Source organism: Falco biarmicus, chromosome 1 (genome assembly GCF_023638135.1).
Source record: "Falco biarmicus isolate bFalBia1 chromosome 1, bFalBia1.pri, whole genome shotgun sequence".
NCBI classification, from domain to species: Eukaryota; Metazoa; Chordata; class Aves; order Falconiformes; family Falconidae; genus Falco; species Falco biarmicus.
The window spans coordinates 29,200,637-29,221,597 of record NC_079288.1 but is presented as its reverse complement, the minus strand read 5'-3'; the positions used below and the strand labels follow the sequence as shown (position 1 = coordinate 29,221,597).

The following is a 20,961-nucleotide window of genomic DNA, read 5'->3' as shown; positions in this document are numbered from 1 at the left end:
TTGAGCAGAAAAAAGTTTAAAATGGAGAAATCTGTTTCAGACCACCTTAAAACACTTATAGGCATGGCTGATTTTGCCTTTTTTTCTTTTCTCTCATCCTTACAGGCAGTCTGTTCTTCAGGTAGACAAAATAATCTTATGTTTAATGATTATGTAAAATAATAACTTGTGATATGAAACTCAGAAAAACCTTGGCATCTTACTTAAATAGATAATTAAAGAACTTTGTAGCTGAGCTGATCAAGCACACAAAAAAGTTCTCTGGAAACATTGGTAATTATAGCAGGGCATTAATGTGGTTGGGTAGAGATGAAGAGTATAGGACGGATCCCTTAAATGATGGCATGTAGTTGCTGATGCACATGATTGGGATTCTAAAACAAAATGGACAATTTTAACTACCAGTTTTATCAGTAAAAGGCTTAAAGTGCTTTAGACAATTTATTTAAGTACAGCCATCACTATAGAAATATAGCACTCTGTTATTTATGGTATGAAAGTGGGTGGAAATCTTTAGACTACAATAAAAAAAGAGAAGCTTTTTCTTCTTTTTGCTGTCAATCTGACCACATGGGTTTTGCTGTTTGCCTTCAGCTTATTACAGCAAAAGTTGCATGGCTCTTCTTAGTATTAGGCCAAGTCCTACATACCTCATCCATGTGATTGATCTGGGATAAATGGAGTGCCTGCAAAAATGAGACCACTGTCTGTCTGAGTATAATGTGCTCCAGCAAAAGTCCTGGGAATTGCAGAAAAACAGCTGTTAAGTTTCAAGCACAGATCCTCATCAACAGCCCTTTGAAATCACAGGACTCCCCTTGTCTCTGCAGCCTGCTGAGTTTATTTGTTTTTTGCAGATCTATTGAAGGCAAAGGTGTTCCCTCAGTAGCAATGGTGCCAAATCTAGAATATCTCTAATTATGGAAACACTTCAGCAAAAGGTACCTGTGAGCTTAAGTCAGTTAATGCTTACATTCACGGAAGAGGGTATGTGCTTTCCTCAGCTAGATCTTGCTGCCCTCTAATATTGCAAGGCCCTTGGCCTGAGACAAGAGGATGCCTAATAAAGAAATTCTGATGGTTTGTCAAGTCAGATTGAGTAGCTAAACTGACCGGTAGGAAGCTGCCTTCTGTAGCAAACCAGGTGTTTTTAAAAGATGGGTGGTATCTGTGTGTGAACAGTGATGGTTGCCCTTCCCAAAGGGCTGCAGGAGGCTGACCACATCGCGGCAGGCTTGGCCGGGGCAGGGGACGGGATTCCAAGGGTGACGGGACACCAAGCTGCCGCTATGCCAGTAAACAAGGTCCTGTTCTGCTCCCAGGCCAGAAGAAACTTGTAGGCTTTGCTATTTTCTTTAAAGGTCCATGATCCATATTGGATCTTCTTCGCATTCCTTACTGAAGTGTCATAGCACTTTGGGATGTAACCCTAACCGATCAATATTTTGATTCAGCTAAGGGGAAATCAATCAGCTCAGGAGGTGGCATTTGTAGGTTCCTTTCCAGCAGAATTAAAATTTATGCCAGGGATTGGAGGTTTACCGGATTGTAACTGTGTGCTTAAATGGATGTTATATTTTAAATGTGTATTTTAATCTACTTGACAGAGAGAGTGTAGTGCTGGTAATTCACTACATGTTGGCGTTTCATTACAGGCCTTTTACCTTTTTTTTTTTTTTTTTTTTTTTTTTTTTCTCTCCAGTCATGGCAATTTGCTCATTTATGAGAACTAATTCTACCATCAAGTGGAGGTGCATGAATTAAACATGAGTGAACACATCTTAATTTCTTACTTCAAATGTATTGCTGCTGTCCTTTGAGAGCTCTGGTTTCTCCTTCCTCCGTGTTTGTTTCTTTCCTTTTTTCTTAATTGCTTAACACCTGCCTACCAAAGCTATTTGCTTCCCCAGCAGCAGGTAGTGCCAGCACACTGGTTATGTATGCGCTCAAAGGTTTGTAGGGAAGTTGTCTGTTGGCAGTAGTCATTTGGTGTAATGACAGATATTGATTATTTATTACTTGAAAACATTTAATTAAATCTGACTGCATAATTAGTGTACTAGCAGCTACACATGCTAGAAGGGCAGTGAATCTATTATTTGCACAAATCCTCAAGCTGCAGACCTTTGAGAAAGCTGATAAAAGAGCCTGTCTCAGTCGGGTTTTTTAGAGATCTTCAGGTGTTCCTGAGTTTCAGATGAATCTGTGCATTATGCGTTGCCCTTACAGTGGCTTGTTTTCTTTAAAAAGCTGAACTTACACAGAACCTTAAATAGTGATGGGATTCCCCAAGGGCATTGGAACTGACATATGTCTGGGGGCAAGATCTATTTTTAAATATTAAAGGCAGTCTAGCACTAGATTCATTGTCATTCATCTACCTTCTCTACCTGTAGTTATTATCTTCAGTAGGAGTTAGGAAGATGGGCTGTGAGTAGTATTATATAATCAACATGTTCTTCATTGGTATCGACCCTAATTTAGGTAATAAATTTTACTTTTCGACAATACATGGTGTTAATCTTTATAACAGAAAAACAAAATTTAGGTCAAAAGGGATCTGATATTCAGCTGAAACTTAAAGTAGGCAAGTATGTACTAATTTCCTTCTGTGTGCATCTTAATATATTAGTACTTGTAATATTTCTAGCCTGTGATGTGCATCTACATTTAAATAACTTAGAAAGCTGAGGTACTGGCAATGTTAAACTATAGAGGTGCAGATTGTGGTGCTAGAATCAGTAACACGAGAGCAAGGTTTCTTGATGGATGAAGAGAGTGAAACGGGGTGTGTGTCAGTCCTTAGAAAAGCAGTTTCTGTCTTTGGCTGTAGAACAGAAACTACCTTTGATCTCCTGGCCAGTGTTCCTGCAGGGGTAGTGATTAGCAGTCCTTCGGGGACTGTGGTTCAGTGGACCATGCTGATGTACCAAATGCCTTACGCATGCTGTAACTGAACAGAAAGGTTGGAAAGACAGGAGGGAAGTTTCTAAGTGGGCAGAAAGTTTACAAGGGAATGGCATGACCAGAAAAAGAGTGGGGAAGGTGAGCATGTGGGTGGTTTAAAAAGACACCCTGTTCTTAGAGAACTGCTTTTGGAAGGCTGTGACTTTGATTTGTAGCCAGTCCTTAAGCAAACCGGTGTGTGCAAACTTATGCAAGTTTGCTTGAAGTTTTGTTAGGGAGGTGAGACTTTGCATAGGAGTGACAAGTAATGTATTTATTTTTCATCCAGGTGATAGTTGAAGCATTCAGTGAGTATTTTATAGATTTGTTGCATATTAGCAAAGCACTGCTGCTTTACAGTTCAGCCATCTAAAATAGCTATTGGGACAAGCATTGCTTCTGCGATGTGAACCTTCCTCCTCCTACTCCCTCCAGGAGCATGGATAACTAATCGTGCTGCAGACAACCCTTTGTATATCACCTGTGCAACAAAACGTGTATCATAGATAAATGCAGGGTAGCACTAAAGCCTGCATATTTTTTTCCTTTTGCAAATGTAATGCAAAAAAATAATTAATTACATCTAAACATGTAGCTATGCTGTAAATATTTTTTGCATGAAATAATGCTTATCCCTAACTTAGCAAGTAGCTTCACTAAAGTTGTAGTAAATGTTCCTTTGAACCTATAAGCAGATTTGATCTAACTCGCATCAACTTTTCTTTTATTAGTGACAGAATGTCGAGGGGTGTTGGACAATAATCAGAGATTTTCTTCATTACCAACATACCTACCTGTGAGCTATCGGATCTTCAGTGCTGAGACATCTTTCTTTCTCAAAGAAGCCAACCAGGACTTCATGAGAAATTCCAGTTTGCAGTCCAGGGTGGAATCGTTCTTCCCATACAAAGCCAAGAGACCGCCCATATTAAACGCCAGCTACGGACCTTTTTCTGTTGAACAAGTTGTGCCCCAGGACCTAATGTTAACTTCCAACTTCTTTGGATCTGCCAACAAGTTTACTTACAACTGGAAACTTCAGGCCTACATAATGAGCAACAAAATTTACCAGAGCAAGCCCAAAGTCCAGGTCCTGTTCTACATCGTGGGCAGGGACTGGGATGACTATAGCACCACAGAGCGGCTGCCCTGCCTGCGTGTGTTTGCCTTCAGAGAGACGCGGGAAGTCAGAGGCAGCTGCCGGCTCAAAGGGGATCTGGGGTTGTGTGTGGCAGAGCTGGAGCTCCTGCCAAGCTGGTTTAACCCCCCTGCAATTGTCACGGGCCGTAAGAAGCCACTGGATCAGTTTGAAGGGAGCCCTGTGGAGCTTTACTATACTATTCAACCAGGAGACGAGAAGGGAGAGTGTACTGCTGAGGATGTAAGGAAGGGAAATGCTATCCGGCCAGGAAAAGATGGCATGGATGAAACCATGTCCCACTTACAGAGGATTGGATCTGTCAGTCTCTACCGAGGGCAGGAGACTTCTCGGCTAACAGAGCTACGGCTGGACAGTAATATCGTTGTCTGGTTGCCCTCAAAACCTGTCAAACAAGGAGAGGTTGTAAACGTTTATGTGACAATTGCCAACAATTCTACTGTGGATCAGTTCATACTCAGGTATGGTGAGTTGTTTCTGCATGTTTCTAATGTGTTAGCACACAAAGATGTTGGGGGCATAGGATGAATCTCAACCAGCTGGAAGTTAATCCACACCCAAGGTTGTTCCTAGTCACCGAAATGCATTATTTTCCTCCTTGAATGCTGTGAAGAGGATTGAAAGCCTCCATCACTAGGAGGCTTTTGACATGTATGCCATGCCACGCCATTTATCACATGCCCACATTACACAACAATACACAAAACGCAGCTATTCACTGCTTTAGTGGGACCACTTCTGGGCAGTGACAGGCAGTAAGGCACCAGAAAAGTTCTGTGCTTTACAGGGCTTTTAAAATCACATTTTTATTGCACAGGCATGGAGTTTAAATGTAGCAAAACTTCAATTACCTGCTTTTCTTCTAAGTGCTCTGGCAGTGCTTTGCCTCTCCCACACATGGTGGTTTTGTTATGAGAGCTCTTTAGGGAGGGGTTTAACTATCTACTGGTAGTTAAATAGCATTTGTCTTTACCAACACATATACCCTTTAAAATAAGGCCCAAGGTGTTTGATATTGCTGTTGATTGTATCGGACTGTTAGAAATGAGTGCTATTATTATGGACAGGAGTGGCGAATAGAGGACCTGGGAACACAAGAACTGCCTTACTGGGTCAGATTGCTTTCCTTTCATTTTCTTCTTTAGCATTTTCCCTACCGATCAGATGAAAATCCTTTGAGGATGACAAAGACTGGGAAGCTTGTTAATCACTGAAATATTTGATGGATCTTTTTTCCTTGTTACCAGGCTTTAAATTCGAGTGAAATTTCCACGGTGATAAGCAACAATTGCTCTTTAAAGCCTCAGGGAATCAGTTTCCCAAAAGATTCTGCACATGAAAGTATTTATTTCTAGGTCTTATATGAATTGGATTAATACATAGTTGACAACTGCTGAGTAGAACAGCCTTTAGAACGGGAAGTGTTGCTTGGCAGATAAAAGGCTTTTATTTTAAAAAGAGGGGATTTTAGTCATCCTAGAATCGTTCTGATGTTTGCAGCTCTGGTTAAATTGGTGAGATAATCTCCCAGACACCTGTTTACTGAGTGAAACCTCCATTATAGAAGTCTTTTCTGATGTTGTTGCTTATCTTTTATTGAAAATCCTTTTTCACAAAGTAGTAGAAACAGAATACTTTTCCACATAACAAGCATAGCTGTGGTGAAAGAAGAAATCCAAAGGCAATGAACTGGGTGTTTGCTGGGTGGATGGGAGAGGGGATCACCCTTTGAAGGTCTGTGTCACAGTCTTTATTTTCTTAAAAAATGAGCTGAAGATGAACAAGCTTGTTGAAATCTGGTGATGTATTTCTCTTGCTCAGAAATGAATCTGACTGCCTAGGCATATCAGATACTGTTTGCATGCTGAGCGATGCAATAGATGTGATTATGTGGGATGTTAGTAGTTGCCTATGTGACTTGCTGTTATGAACAAAATGGATTGGCTTTGGTTTTAAGAACAGGTGACTGATTCATTTGAAGTTGAGTACTCTGACATTTGTTGGTATATTGGTTGCTCTGTGTCATCACAAATGCAGAGCTCAGGCCATGTTCTCTTGCTGAAACACCCTTCTGATGAAAAGAGGATTTGTATTTTTGCTTAAAATTACTTTGAAGTAGACACAAGACCACAAGAGGCTGAAGACACCAAGACTTCTTTTGAAAACGTCTTTTTCTTTCCTTCTACTGGATATGTGCAGGTAGTCATTGTCTTGTGATGTAGTATAGGGCTGACTCGTGTTCTGAAAGTCAGCACTGTTCAGTGTGCTTCCTCCACAAGCAAGAAGATCCATGTGAGATATTCCAAAGCAGTCTTGGTTTTGAACACTTTGTCTTGCAGGCATGTGAGTCTCTGGTAGCTACCAAAGATGCTGATCTGTGCAGTTGTTAAGGCATCAGATGGAAGCTTTGCTTCAGGTGTACAGGAGGTTAAGTCCACGTAAAAAGAAAAGGAAATAGTTTTAACTGTATTCCTGACATTGCAATAGGAAGGGGCAGCTGCTGATGGAAGTTGTGTGTGACCAGCCCATGAGCCATGAACTGTGTGGCTTATTCTGTTGGCTGCAAAGGTTTCTTTTGTGGTTTTAGTGGCAGAGGGCTGGTGGAAGGCTGGCAAAGCCAAATTAAGCTTCCTGATTCGGTGGTAGAAAGCTGTTGTCTTCAGTGAAACTTCCTAGGTGTGAAAGAGTGTGGAACTTGACCCAGGAATCTATGAAATGTCTGTATTTTACAGGAAAAAAAGCCAAGTGAATACAGCAGCCAGGGAGTAGCCAGCGCATATGCTGGGTCTGCCTAGGGGCTCCTTTAACCTTCTCCGTGGCCATTTGCCTGGTTAGATAGAGGGCTGTACGCTCTCATACTCATGGGTTCCCAGCAGAGTAATCCCTGCATCCTATGACATGCATTCACATTTAATCATCCTAAAGAAAAACACAGCATGCATTATCCCCAGGCATAGTGGGTTTGGTTTTTTTCTGCTTCTTGTATATTATTCATTGAGGTATTGTAGCATCCACTGCTGAAGCAAATGGCATGTGATCATTGCTTTATTTTTTTTTTTTTGGGGGGGGGGGGGGGGGGGGGGCGGGGCGCAGGGGGCGGGAATAATAGCTACAAATCTTCTTTGGCAAGAGGAAAGTAGACTGGTCTGAATGACCTCATACCACAAATCATTGCAATTGAAACTGTGTTCTTAAATTGTGTCTTATTTCAGAATCCTATTACTGTATCTATAAATTTATCAGCCCAAGAACACCAGTAAAGTCAAACAGAATGACTAATATGGCAGGGAATGAAGCGGATTATGCGTGGTAGTACATTAACACTATAACACTGTCTAAATAAACGCAGATCTTCCCTTTCCTGCATCTAGTCAGCACAGGGCTATTGTGAAAACAGTTGAAACAATACTGCTGGGTTATAGGATATAGGCTCTGCTCCCAGCACTGTTCCTGTCCTGCTGTGTTGCTTCTGGGAAGTCTTCACAGGCATTTTCTGTATGCAACGTAGAAAATGTGAACAGTTGGTCAGCATCATTCTCAGGAGTGGGAAGCCTGTTTCAGTCCTGTTCCTAAAAGATGGGGTTTCACGTTTGCCATATATTGTCAACAGTTATATGAATAGGAAAATCTTGATAAAAGAGCGTAAGAAATAGAGACAGGGGAAGAAAATATTGCACCGCATTCCTACCATTGGGAAGGATTTCTGGGCCCCCAAAAGAGACGTTAATTACACTTACTGCTGACTGCTTAGTAAGGAGAATTACTGTTGCCTCTAGCAGTTGGGTGAACTACAAACAGAAGAAAAGTAGCATCAGTATAAGACAGAAAAGCAAAAACCTGCCAATATTTAAAATAAAGGCCATTTAGGTCTTCTGTGTACTTCCCAGGGCTGTTTTGAATTAACACCAATGGCTTCAGCAGAGCTGCTATGACCGATTGCCACTTCACCAATTGCTGTGTACACATGAGTTTCTAAACAGAGTCATTTTCGCTGCGTTGTCTGTAAGGATTAAAAAGCAAAATCCTTAAGGCAAGACCCTGTTCTTGAGTGCTTTTACGGACCGCCCTCACACCCAGCAGGCTACAAATAAGGGGGAAAATCATAACTATACTGAAAATAAGCTGTTCTTGTCAGGTTAACTTTCAGAAAGTAACGCGTAGCTGCATGCGTATGCTGAAATATGTGAAAGTAAGTAGGGAGCTGGGCACTTGATTTCTATTTGTCATGCTGGGGAGTTGGTGAGCTGAATGAGTTAGGCAGCACTGGAAAGGTTGGCCTGTGTGCATTGCTGTGTTTGTTCTGTAGCTCTAAATACTTTTCCAGCTACTACACCATTAAAGGATCCTTCCATCTGTTTTTCATTGCGTGACATGCCACATTTGATCTGGCAGAGCTCTGAATAGCGCAGGGCCAAAGCAAAAGGTGTAGGAGTGCTAAGCGTGTTATGTTACTCTGCTGGGCAGCGGCTAACCTCTAACTCGCTCTAGAAGGTGCTGAACCATTGGATAACCCAATTTACAGTAATTATTGAGCAGGATAAGTAAAGAGAAAGGGGATGAAGTTATTATCTGTCCTGATTAGAGAAAAGAGGTGAAAAACGGTTGTACTTACCCCTCGCCCCCCACCCCACCCAGCGGCTTAATACAGATTTTGCAGTGCAGTTCATTGCACCTGAAGGGATGTAGGTTGTAAACAGTGTTACTGCATTACCTTTGTCCAGCAAACAAATCAGCCCAAGAGAATGGATAATTACTAGTAATAATAAATCTACAGATTGGAAGAAGGATAAAGGATAAATGCAATGAGGAAAGCTATTAAACCCATCAGCTGAGGCAGCTTTATATGTCAGTTCCTAATGAGTATTGACAGCAGTGCTGTGTTAGGTAATGTTAAGAACAGCTAAAAACCTAGAGGAAGATGCAACACAGAGTAGCACTACAGAATCGCCATAGCTAGAAAAAGTAGTTATGATCATAACATCTATGCACTGCCTGCTTATAAATCTTGGTATTTTAAAGACTGGATTTTGTGATCTGGCTATAAATAGCCATTTTGGAGGAACTGGCCATGAAAAACTGGGATCTCCAGCACTAACTCTGCCTGTTTTGCACGGAAGACCTATTTGAGCCTCCCTAGGGAGTAAACCACTCAGAGGAGCTGTCTCTGCTTAGCACTGCCCTCAGCTGTTATACCTGCTTTACATAAAAGAAACAAAAGTGATAAAATTTTCAAGCAATTAGTGTTGAATTTTAGATACTGAGATTTGAATCTCACCGTATGATAAAATAATCTTTAGTACCTGGAAATTTACCCATGCTTAATTGTTGGCTTATCAGTTTTTAATGTGGTAGCATCACTGCAAATGCAAGTGACACGGTAATGACTAACTGAAGCTGAAGTTAACCAGAATATAAAAGACCAAAACCAGAGCTGAGTTCACTCTACATTTTGTGTTAACCCATAATTTGGGACATATTATCCCAAGTACCTATTTTCCACAGTAAATGGAATGCTGATTTCCAACTGTGAAATTAATTTTTTTATACTGCTTCATATTTTAAAACTAATGCAGCTCAGAGTGAAATGGAGAGAGAGAGAATAATTTGGTGGGATGTTCTTCTGGGCATACATGTGTGTCTCCAGATGTGAAGTGCAACAAAACATTTTTCATTTCCTATGCAGCTTTGCATTACTTAAATATGTAAAAGTGATTCCACTGCACAAAAGCATTTCAATTGAAACCTGAATCAAGAGGATTGTGAAGCCCTCATACTTGCTTCTGTTGTCTCATTATGTCATGGTACTTTTTAGTTGGAAAGATGGTCTCGTCTTCAAAAATTCAGACCCACAGTTCTACCTATTGCATGATTGTAAAAAGTAACACAGATACAGTTTCTGAAAGCTAGATTTACATTTATAGGGCCTTAAAACTTCTCTTTAGACATATATCTTGTATTCTGAGGCACAGATAAAACTGTAAGTAGCTAATTCCTACACTGTATAAAGAAAAGTATGTATCTTGGGCACTCTGGGTAGCAAACCACAGTTTGTTCTCATCTTAGATACAGTTTCTCTATTCATGTTTCCATCTTGAATAAATAAAATGCAAACTTGCTGACTAAGATCTTTCCAAGAGTATTCTCTTCACATTTTTCTTTGTATTTCTTTTTCAGTGAAGTAAATTACTAAGCCAGGACTGGAAATAAAAGCAATTTGCTTGCTTGTGAACCTTTCATCAGGGTTCAGAGAAACTGGAGAAACATATCCCCAGTCTTCCAGCTCATCAGAGGGGGGTCCCAGTTATTTTATGGTCTTGGTAAGACCCATAAAGTCAGTGCTAGGCCAGAAGTGGTTTGCAAAAGTGTTCAGAGCTGTGAATTATGGTTTGAAGGGGTTTTATGTATTTCATTGACGAAGCATATTATGTATTTCATTATCCAGTGCTTAGCCTTGTGAAGCTTTAATTCTTATTGATTTTTTGGGGTTTTCCTTCTACAGAATGACTAATGACAGTTCAGCTACGGGTCTAGAGTGAAGCAGGTTAATGAAAGAAAGGTGGTGGTCTAGTCCTTATTGTGCACTAATTAGGAAGTCAGGAGACCTGGATACTCTTTGTACTTCTGTTCAGGACTTACTGTGTTACTTTAGGCACATCTCTGCTTACATCTTCATTCTCAGATTGCTTGTCTGTACTATACACAATTCAGGGAAGAGACTGGGCCACGCTCTGTGCATCACTCAGTACAGAGAGCCTTTGAGCCCCATAGGGCATCTGTGTATTACGTAGTACAAGTGACAGTAAATAATACATAAGTTGTTACACTGCGGGGATTATGGTTTTTGCAAGTAACGAAGTGTAATAGCACCTTGCAAGTGCTTTGTTAAGATTTCTCCAAAGTAAATGTGTGGTTAGAAATTCAAGGCAATCATGTGCTATCATTTTTTATATTCTGCTTCAGTAAGCAATGGAGACAGTCTGTTGAAGAACTCCTAATTGTCATTTACTAGAGAATTTGACAGACTAACAGTAAAAGGGTAAATATTTTCCAGTATAACTTTAAAAAGCATTTCTGATGTAAAAAATACTTTTTTTTTTTCCTCAAAGAAGAGAACGTCTTTGCTATTTTGAGAGAATGCTGTCACACTCCAGGTAGTTCAATTTCATTAGCCCTTCGCAGGCACTTTCCATGGACATCGGTGTCATACCAGAGGCAGCTGGGTCCTCCAAACAAATGACTCATTCTCAAAAATGCCAAGCCGGTAAGGATGCCCTCTAAACAGAGGGTGAGAAACGCTGTTCCTCACTAGAACAAGTGAAGAGGTAAAGAGCTCACTTGTGCCTGTAGTAGCAGTGAATCAGGTTTGGTAAAGTTCTAAAGGGAACTGATTATTAACTAAATTGAAGCTACCAAGATAGGAGGAGAGGCACTCTTCCCTGACCCTCTTTTTAAAAAAATGTGGTGCTTCAGAAACTTTCTGAATGGTTCTATTGACACTTCAATGCAATGTACTTGTTAGTACTGAGGATAAACTATGGATTTGTTGTTAGAAGGCTGAGTCTGTGTTCCTTACTTTGGAAGTCACTTGCTGATTGACCATGACAGTGTTGCTGGAGCACAGCTTTGCAACCAGTGAACCAGGAAGAAGCTTTAGCCCCCATTATGTTCAGGAGCTGAGCGGTAGAGTTCAATGGTGTGACGTCCACAGAGTACTCAGCACCAAGAATCAAAAGTTACAGCTTCCCTTTTGAAACAGTTACCCCCAAAACCCTGCTCAGCTGCCCCTACAGTGGAATTCCAATCATGCTGAAGTCTACAAGAATTAACTACATTGGTGGTGTAATAGTTGTAGGGATGTTCTTTTTATCATGTGAGCAGGGATTTCCAAAGTGCATGTCCAATTGAAGTTTGGGTTCTCTGAGCCAAGCTCAGGGCTGCCTGTACGACTGTCAGCCTCCCTGGTTCTGTGACAGGTAACAACCATGTTTTTCTAGGTGCAGTCTAAGACATGAAATCAAATCAGCTGAGTGCAGACAAACCTGAACTATATACACATAGTTTATAGAATAACTTTATATGACCCAAGTATAAGACAAGTTTGGACCTGTGTTTCAGGCTTCAATGTTTAAAAACAGCCTGAGTGTGATCGGAAATGTAGAAGGAATTGATGGGAGTCATTGTAGGGTTTGACCATCAATGGAAGAGAACAAAATTATCGCATGAGCAGCCAGACAGAGGATTGCTAGCTATCAATCTTGCTTCAAGTGCTGGAGCTGAAGATTTTGGTGAACTTTTGGCAAATGCACATGCACACTGGTGTTTCAGAAACTTTGTGTTGAGGTATCTTGTTAAAATCCGCTCTTGTAAGTAGTTTTCCTTCCCATCCCTGTTAGTCTCGGCAAAGTAGTGAAGTCATTCCTGGCAAACGCTGCAGCACGTGTTGCGCAGTACGCACTGGTGCCTCTGGCTCTTGTCCTTCTGTGTTGAGACGGTGCCCTGAGCTCCGGTGTGTCCCCTGCTCGCTCCTGCTCTGCCTGACCTTTGCAGAAGCCTGTGCATGTGCAGTGCTGCTTAGAGATGAGATAAGGCACCTCTACTTAATTTCTGTTTAGACTATTAGCCACTTGTGTGACTCAAGTTACAACAGTTAATTAAATATTTGGTTGCTTGCCTAATTAGAAACAATGGTGGCTCGTTAAAAGATCATACCATATAAACCCCAGTCGTCCCAAACCAGCAGTAGGAAGGGAAATTTCATACTACTGGGAGTGGATTTTAGTTGAACCAAGATAATGTTTTCTAGCTGTCTGAAAAAGGCTGTGACCTAATGCATCAGGGTGTCTCCTGGGAATCCTCAGTGCGATTATCTGACAAGCTGTTGGGTTCCAAGGCCACTGTAAGCAAGAAGGCATGGGAGCCTGTAAGTTTGAATCAAAAAAGAAAAATTGTATGAGAAGGCTTTAAAACCTACTGCATCTGTTAAAACTGTATAAGCAGTAGGGACTTGCTGGAATGATAGTGGGAGAGGGATGCCAGTAAGTCATAGCTCAGGGCTTGCAGTGGGGGGGGACTTGGGGTGGGGTGGAAGTATGGGGAGTAATCCAAGAGTTGGTGCCTGGCCTAGCAGAACTGTAAAATCTGATGTGTTTATCTGTATTATTTTATTGGTGCTTGTGGGTCTTATTATTTAAAACAGAAAATGTCAGACTGGTTGGAAGTTTCTGTTTCGGCAGACTTGCTCCTCACTCATGGCAGCACATACACAAAGAACTTAAATTGTTTACATGTTCTAATGGCACTTCACAGTTAAAACTTCCACAGGAGGCATGGGGATGATGGGAAGTGCTGCTCTGCACCCAGGAGTTAATTTCTACAGAATACTGACCTTTCCTATAACATATAGAGCGTTTGACTCCAATTTTTGTCTCTGTTTCCTTTGGGAGCCCACTGGGGTGCTTTGTATTTCACTGAAATCCCACCGTGCCTTGTATGTGTTGCCTCTTCAGAGAGGTATGTGCTGTTATGTTTAATATTCTCTTGAGAAGAAAGCTGCATTTCTATAAAATTTGAATGCATGGAAAAGCTGATTAATTCATAGTTTACATGAGACTGGATAAAAAGAAATTCAGCATCTTTTTTTTTTTGTTTGTTTGTCTGGTTCCTGGTGTGTTACAAAATGTCTCTATTAGCAAAGCTGCCAGGGGGTTAATTTGCACTAACAGCCTAATCATCTCCAGCAACATCATTTTAGGTTTTCATATTGCTGCTTAGATCAGCAAGACTAGAGAAAAGACGACTTGAGAAACAGCGCCTATCTTAGGAAAAAAGGGAAAAAAAAAAAAGAAAAATGGGGGTGAAGCATTTCAGACATAGCCCTCTGCATTCTCAGCTGTCAGGCTGCTTAAAAAGATTTGCTTTTTCTTACAAGCTCTGGCTGTAAGATGTAAGCCTTGATTTCCAAAGTGCTGTGAGGCTGAGCTCTTTGTACAGGAGAGACAGGCTCATTAAAAGGGTCTATGTGGTACTTACGCACCAAAGTCTAGAGCTCAACTCCTCACGCTCCCCGATTAGTCATTAAACAGAACACAGAAATAGTTGTGGATCATGAATCACAACCTGGTTTCACAGACAAAAAGTGTGCCTGACATACTGGACCATAAAGTCATACTTAACCTTTCGCTTGCCCCACGAGTGCTGGGGCCGGGGGGGGGGGGCAGTTCAGCCCTACAGGTGATCATTAAGGCACAAATGTTGCTGACCAGCCTAAGGGGGTTGGTTCCTCGTTTGGCATATCGGACATTTGTCGATCCTATTTTGAGGAAACTAAATTTTCCAATGGATTGCATGGCTGCTTATTCAACACTCTTGAGCTTTGCTGTAGCTTTTAAAAAATTAGGTGCTTGATGCTAATTGCTGGAGTCGCTGAGTCACTTGGTGTGCCTGGTTGCAGCGAGTTGTAGAAATACCACCAGTAGCAACAAAAATATTTTTCTACTTGAGGTTATGTCTAGCTTGGAAAAAGCCCTGATTGCACAGAGAGTTCTTCCTATGGAAAGGAAACACCAACCCACAATAGGAGCCTGTCACTTAGGAACATACTCAAATTAGTCCTGTTGAAAGTAATGAGAATATTCACAGGCTTTAGTTTGCTTTTTATCCCTCTGGATTTGCAATGTTCATGAGAGGCCAATTTAGCATCAGCTTCTGCTTTTCTCTTCCTTAGCAGCCCAATTGCAGTTTTCCAGTTGAAGGGAATGACCAAACCTTTTTTTTTGTGTGTGTGTAGTTAGCTGCTGTTGTGTTGATCATGGTGATGGTGGACAATATACACTTACAGGTATTGTAACATGGTTTTCTGAGACAGCAAATGATAAAAGGATGGCGTTAAAGTTTCGATTCATTTGTCTACACTGTGAAGAGGACAGAGCTGGTCTGAACAGAGAGGCTCAGGGCAAATGCAACAACAGAGAGCAGGTGGTGATACCCAGGTTGGCTGTAGTGTCAGGAGAGTCGTACAACCTTGCAGGTAACATCACGGCAGCATTCAAGTAGATTACTTGGGCCCTTGACACTGGACTTTGTGGTGGGTATGGCTGTGGTCATGATGAGATGGGAAAGTGGTGATTCCAGACGTAACAAGCTCAACTTCACAGCAGAGTCTCTGAAGGGAAGTAACAGCAGCCTTGTGGCTTAGGTCCACCAGGGTCTGAGTTAGGTGACATTAGGCTTCAAAGCAATTGCCCAGTGACTTTTGTGGTGAAGTGTTAGTATCTTAAATCAAGGCGCTCAATGCCCTAGATAGAGTATTGCAAGCAGCAACCTGGCCTGGACAGAAATGCATGAAGGCTCTGTGTAATCTCCATTTTCTAGAACTCTAGGGTACTGCTTTAGAATTTTTCTCTTATCTGTCTGAGGCAATGCTATTGTGATTAACACTGGGCAGAAATATCGACATAGTTGAGCGAAGATTTTATCAGCTGGCTATAGGCAGTGACAGCTGGTTAATTTTAATATTTTCTGAAAGGTCTTTAAAGAAGTCCTCAATACTTTTTCAGAAATTAATATGCCTCATCTTTCTTCACGTTTCTAAAGCATGGCTGTGCTGTCACCTGTAGTTTGCATTCTTTAATTTTCACAGTGTCTCAGGTGCTGGGTGCTTTGTCCATTGCTATGGTAACAGCTGGTTTTATTTCTTAGTTGAAGTAAACACTGATATAAAGCCCACTGTAACATGTTCTTTTGATCCATTGTGTGCACCTAATGGATGCTGTAGCTGTGCAAATATGTCATGGTTGTAGTGGATAGAGAGCAGTCAGCTGAAAGTCTAGTGCCCTGGTATATAACTGGTTTCGCCTTTCAACACATGCATAATTTTATGTCAGCTACTTCAACTCTGGTTTTACTCCTAGCCATGTTTAATTAGATTTCAAATACTTCAGGGTGGAAACAGTCCCTGACTGTCGGTGAGTGCTTAAGGGAAGTGGGATCTAATAGCAGATGAGGCATGCTAACTTTGTTTTTGCTCTTAAACAGCTCCGTTTTGAAGTTGAATTGATCCCATGAACTTTTGGCAGTTGTTCAAAATCCCTCCTATCGTTTTTCTGAACTCGAATGATGGGAGTAGCAGTTTTTCCCTGTGTTAGTGGTTCTCTTTGGTTGCCTTCAAAAAAACCAAATGGCTCATGAAAAGCTGTATGAAAAACTGCGGTAGCCTGAGTCCCCTCCATGAGGCTCCGCTAACCAGCTCCCTTCGGATTGCATTCCTCAGAGCCTGTGTGGAGTGATGCGCACGCAGAAGGAAGCGTTACCAGTTCTTCCCTCACAGCAGGGGAGGTGATTTGCGTTGAGCCCTAGCACCCAACAGCCCCTCTGCCACCTCCACCTCAGTCTGGCTCTTCTTGAAAAGAAAAATGCTGTTGGAAAAACTCTCTGCAAGTGTTCTGTAGGGCTCTCCCTGCTCCCTATCCCAATTATCTGATAAATGTAGCAATTATCTTTGCAGTTTAAAGTAAAAAAAAATAATAAAAACATACCTATAAGAAGAGGCTTGCATGTTCTGTATTATATTCTGTATGCTTTTAGAGTGATTCAGATGGAACCTCATTAAACATCTTTACAGCCCTCTTGGGTTCATCTCTATTAACTATTATAGGGATTTCCCACGAGGGAATGACTCTGCACCACCTTCCACTAAAATCAAGCACAATTTAGTCTGATAGACCATTCTATTGGGAGTGATGACATTAAAAATTCTGTGCATGGATGTAAGTGTTTGCAGGATTGAAGCTGTAAGCCCCAGTTCTGCAAAAAGGCTATTCGTACATTTAGCTGTATGTGCTGTGTCCAAAGGTAAGTATGTGGAATAACTTTAAAAATCAAGATCATGCTTTATGAAATGCCATTTAATCCTGCAGGTGGGAATGTGCTGTGTACTGCAATGAATATTGTTGAAAGGGATCTAACTGCTTACCCATTTGATATGCGTTAGATGATACTTTCCTACTTCTACACAGTTACTTTAATGTAAAAGAATCATATAATTAGCTGTGTTTTAAGTATTACTGAGTAGTCTGGTTTGGCGATAGTACTCCCTTCTTCTGTGTTAGTCAAACTAATACCAGAAGGTGTCAGTTTGGGGATGCCTTGCCTCACTGTGCAGTAGGCGTATTAGGTAAGAGGGCTCGACAGAAAGAGCCACAACAACTCTCTTGTTCTCGTAGCGCTAAATGAGAGTGAGTCACGGCTAGATCGCGGCTGGATGTAAGAGCGATTCCTGGGAATGGGAAACGGGCAAGAACTTCTTGTTCTAGGAAGTTCTGATTGTTCAGAAAGGCAATGATTGTCTTGTGTTGCATAATTATATCCGCCTCCACATATCCCACTGCTGTTCATTTCTATTATGTCTTTTTATTTAAGTCCTAGCTATTCAAGGAGGAAACTTATTGATGGCAATGAGCAAGCGAACAGATTCATGGCAAGAGCAAGGGAACATCTGCGAGTCCTCTGCTCAAAAAAAGTCTCAGTGGATAAGGAATGTTACTTTGATAACTGTTTAAATGGTGCTGAAGGGGCCCCCTGGGCTAGTTACATTGGCTCTATGATATGCCTTTTTGCCATATACTCAATTTATTCAGAGTCAGAAACATTAAAGAAGAGGGGGAAAAAATGCCAGAGGATTGTAGTAAGTGAATCTTTACAAACAGAATGAAATTAGTCAGTTACATTAAAAATCACAGTTGCCACTCTGAAATATACATTTACTCAAGTGTTTGTTCAATGAATAACTGTTTTTACCTTTTATTTCTCTTTTCCGTAAATATAAAAAGGAAAGAAAAGTAAGAAACACAAATTGACTTTAACTCAGTCTGAGCATATTCCTGTCATCTGAAAAGAAAAATGGCAAACTATTCTTTGTTCAAATTTAGAGCTTCAGCATTTAAAGCAGAAAAGCCCCTTGTGTGGGAATTCATTCTGGATAGGTATTTTGGAGGAAGATTGGAATCTGGATTGATTTTTGGTAGGGAATCTTTAAATCATGCCATTTGTGTTTCTTACATCTTTCTAGTATGTTACCTAAGGATTAAAACACCCTTAGAAGAGTGTTTTCTTGTAAGATTCCAAATGAGTATTCCTGACCTGGTAGGTAAAGCTGATTGTCATTAATAGTCAGACTTTTTTCTTTTTCTTCTTTTTTTCCTCTTTTCCTGATCTAAGCATCTTTAATTGTCACCTGTGATAAGAAGTGCCTTGGCAATGTTTGAGTCTGAAAATCCTTATATCATCAAGGCAGATTAATGTGGACAGTTGTAACACTTTTGGGGCAGGTTCTGTGGGTACAGATTGCTCATCTGAGTAAAGAGCCTTTGAAAGATATGGGAAGGAATTATGGAGTGCTGTGCCTTCATGCTGTTTTTCAAATGCTTTAGAAAGAGGCGATCCAGAACTAAGATGTCCATATCATGTAGGTTAGAGATGCCCAGCTCAAGTGTGTGGGTAGGTGATTAAAAACTTGAGCTGAATCGAGCTCCAGGCACACCTCTTCATCACCATGAAACTCCACGGTCTTAGTGTTACCCCCTTATTTTTCCATTACAGTATCCTGTTTCCTCCTTGTCACAGTCCATCCACACTGCTCTGTTAGTTACTGGTTGGGCAAAAGACAGGTCCTCCTCTTCCTCCGTTGGGTCTGTGGGTAAATGTGTGCAGAAGGACGTCTCCGCGCTGCTGCCCTGGCAGAGAGTGTGTGCTGCTGCCTTCTTGACCGCTCTCAAACCTGGCAAAAGCTTTGACCATCTCTTGTGAGTGCTTGAGAGAGACTTACCACAAGTCCCTGAACAACCTTTGCTGGGACCCCTGCCCTGCTGTGAAATATATTTAGAGCAGATTTTCTTATAGGCACAAGTACGATGTCATTGCAGAAGTGTAGCTGTCAGATGTGGATATGTGGAACAGAGATTGGGAAGCAGCAGCTGTAAAATGTATGCTTTTTTCCATAGTTTAGAGACACAGGATGATGCTTTCCAGCTTTTCCTAAGTTGAACCTTAATTCTTGTGTTAAACTTTTAGTATGCTTCTTGTGCAGATCCTGATGGGATCATTTAAGCTTTATGTTATGATACAAGTACATTTATGTAAGTAAATAAGTGTTGGTTGCACTAAACTTGAGATTTACTTCTCGTGAACACCCAACTGTGTTTGGTTTTCTTTGTCTTTCTCTTTAAGCAATTTATTCAGGTTTTTTTTTGCTTTATGTGCATCTTCCACTCCTTACATTCTCACTGGAGAGAGAAATATGGAGACTCGATCTGCAGTTTCTCTTGTCTGATTAAACACAATGTGAGACTTGCATTTGATATGATACTGCTTGGGCTGTCTTATACAGGAGTAATAATATCTTTACAGCATGTGATGAGAGGGGACAGAATGTTATCGCAGTTCCAGTGTTTGTATATTAAGTTTCCACATGGTTGGGCTGGAAAATAATAATGGTGAGAATGACACTGACTTCTCTAAAATAATAGTCTTCTAGACAAGTTATCTCTCTTATCCTTTGTTGTAATGAAGTGTTACATGTTTATTACGTAAATGTATGAAAAAGTATTCTCCGCTGGGCAAGTGGTACTATGGAATGGTTAAAGCAGTAGGTCATGGAGTAAGATGCCATCCCCAGAGTTACTAGATGAGACTGCAGTCTTTTGTCACTCGATTGACTCTTCCATGTCTTGCATCCATCAGCATACTGGGACTGTAACACTTAACCCACTCACAACAGATCTGGTGATCCGTCTGAGAGGGGTTGTGACTCTTCCATGCAAGGATACAAAGACCTGGGAGGAAAAAAAAAGTGTGCCAGGTGTAATTTTTCTCTGCTATTGTTGCACAAGGTTTAGTTGCAAATCCAGTCCTTGACCTACCTAAATACAAGGACGGGGTGAGGCCACCAGACAGCTGCTAGCTTGCCTCAAAGAAAGTGCAGTTTATAATCTCGTCGCCTCTGCACCAGGGGGTGGGGGGGAGTTGGGTGTCTGCGGGCAGCACCTTTCAGACCACTCTCTGTAGCAGTGCCAGAGGCAACACACCTGTGTTGGCCAAAGGGCCTCCAGGACCCTGCTGCTGCGGGTCACCTCTGCCACCACTGCCACCGCGAGCAGCAGCTGCGAGCTAGCAGCTCCTTGACCTTTGCACTCCTGGGATGTAAGTGTGTGGCACGTTACTGATGCCAGTGGACTTTGGATCGGTTAGTAACTGCTGCCCAGCATTACTATTTTTGCATACGAAGAGAGTGGTTTTGGTGTCAGGGGAATTTATTTCCCTTTGAGCACAGTCACAGGAAAGTTTGATTTGTACCTTTTTTTTAAGTGCATGCTTTAGCATACAAAATCCAATGCATCCTTTTGTAGAGCCAAGTGGACTGTTGTTTTCTTGTTTGATTTGGCTCTTCTTGCTTAATCTGGAGCTGTGCCAAAAACATGAATATTCATGACACTGTTAAACAAGATTTTTATTGAAAACAAAAAATGGATCTGAAGTCTTTCATTTGTCATTCTGAACTCAGCTAGTGAAAGCCGTGTGAACAGGCACATTTATCCGTGAGGTTTTCTTGGGGGTTTCTGGTTTTGTTTATTGAATGAAAATTCATTAGATCCAAAGAGTATATGACTGACCAGTAAGCGTACTTTTAAGATAATTCTGCATGCAATATAAATATAATGTATATGAAATATATACCTTTTACTATTATATATATTATATTAATTATAGCTTAAGTATAGAATACTTTGAGTGTTGACCTTCAAGTAAGAATGTACAAGCAGAGGACATATCTAACAGAGTTAACAAAAGCTGATGTTCACTTT

General features: G+C 41.1%; 1 protein-coding gene across 1 annotated transcript in view; it reads left to right on the top strand.

The window, feature by feature from the left end:
* The window catches only part of TMEM132C (transmembrane protein 132C), a 221,652-nt gene that overhangs the window by 58,578 nt on the left and 142,113 nt on the right, over positions 1-20,961 (top strand). Inside the window, exon 2 of the mRNA XM_056325440.1 lies at positions 3,678-4,566. Within this exon, the coding sequence (XP_056181415.1) occupies positions 3,678-4,566 (889 nt within the window). The remainder of the gene's footprint in view (positions 1-3,677; positions 4,567-20,961) is intronic.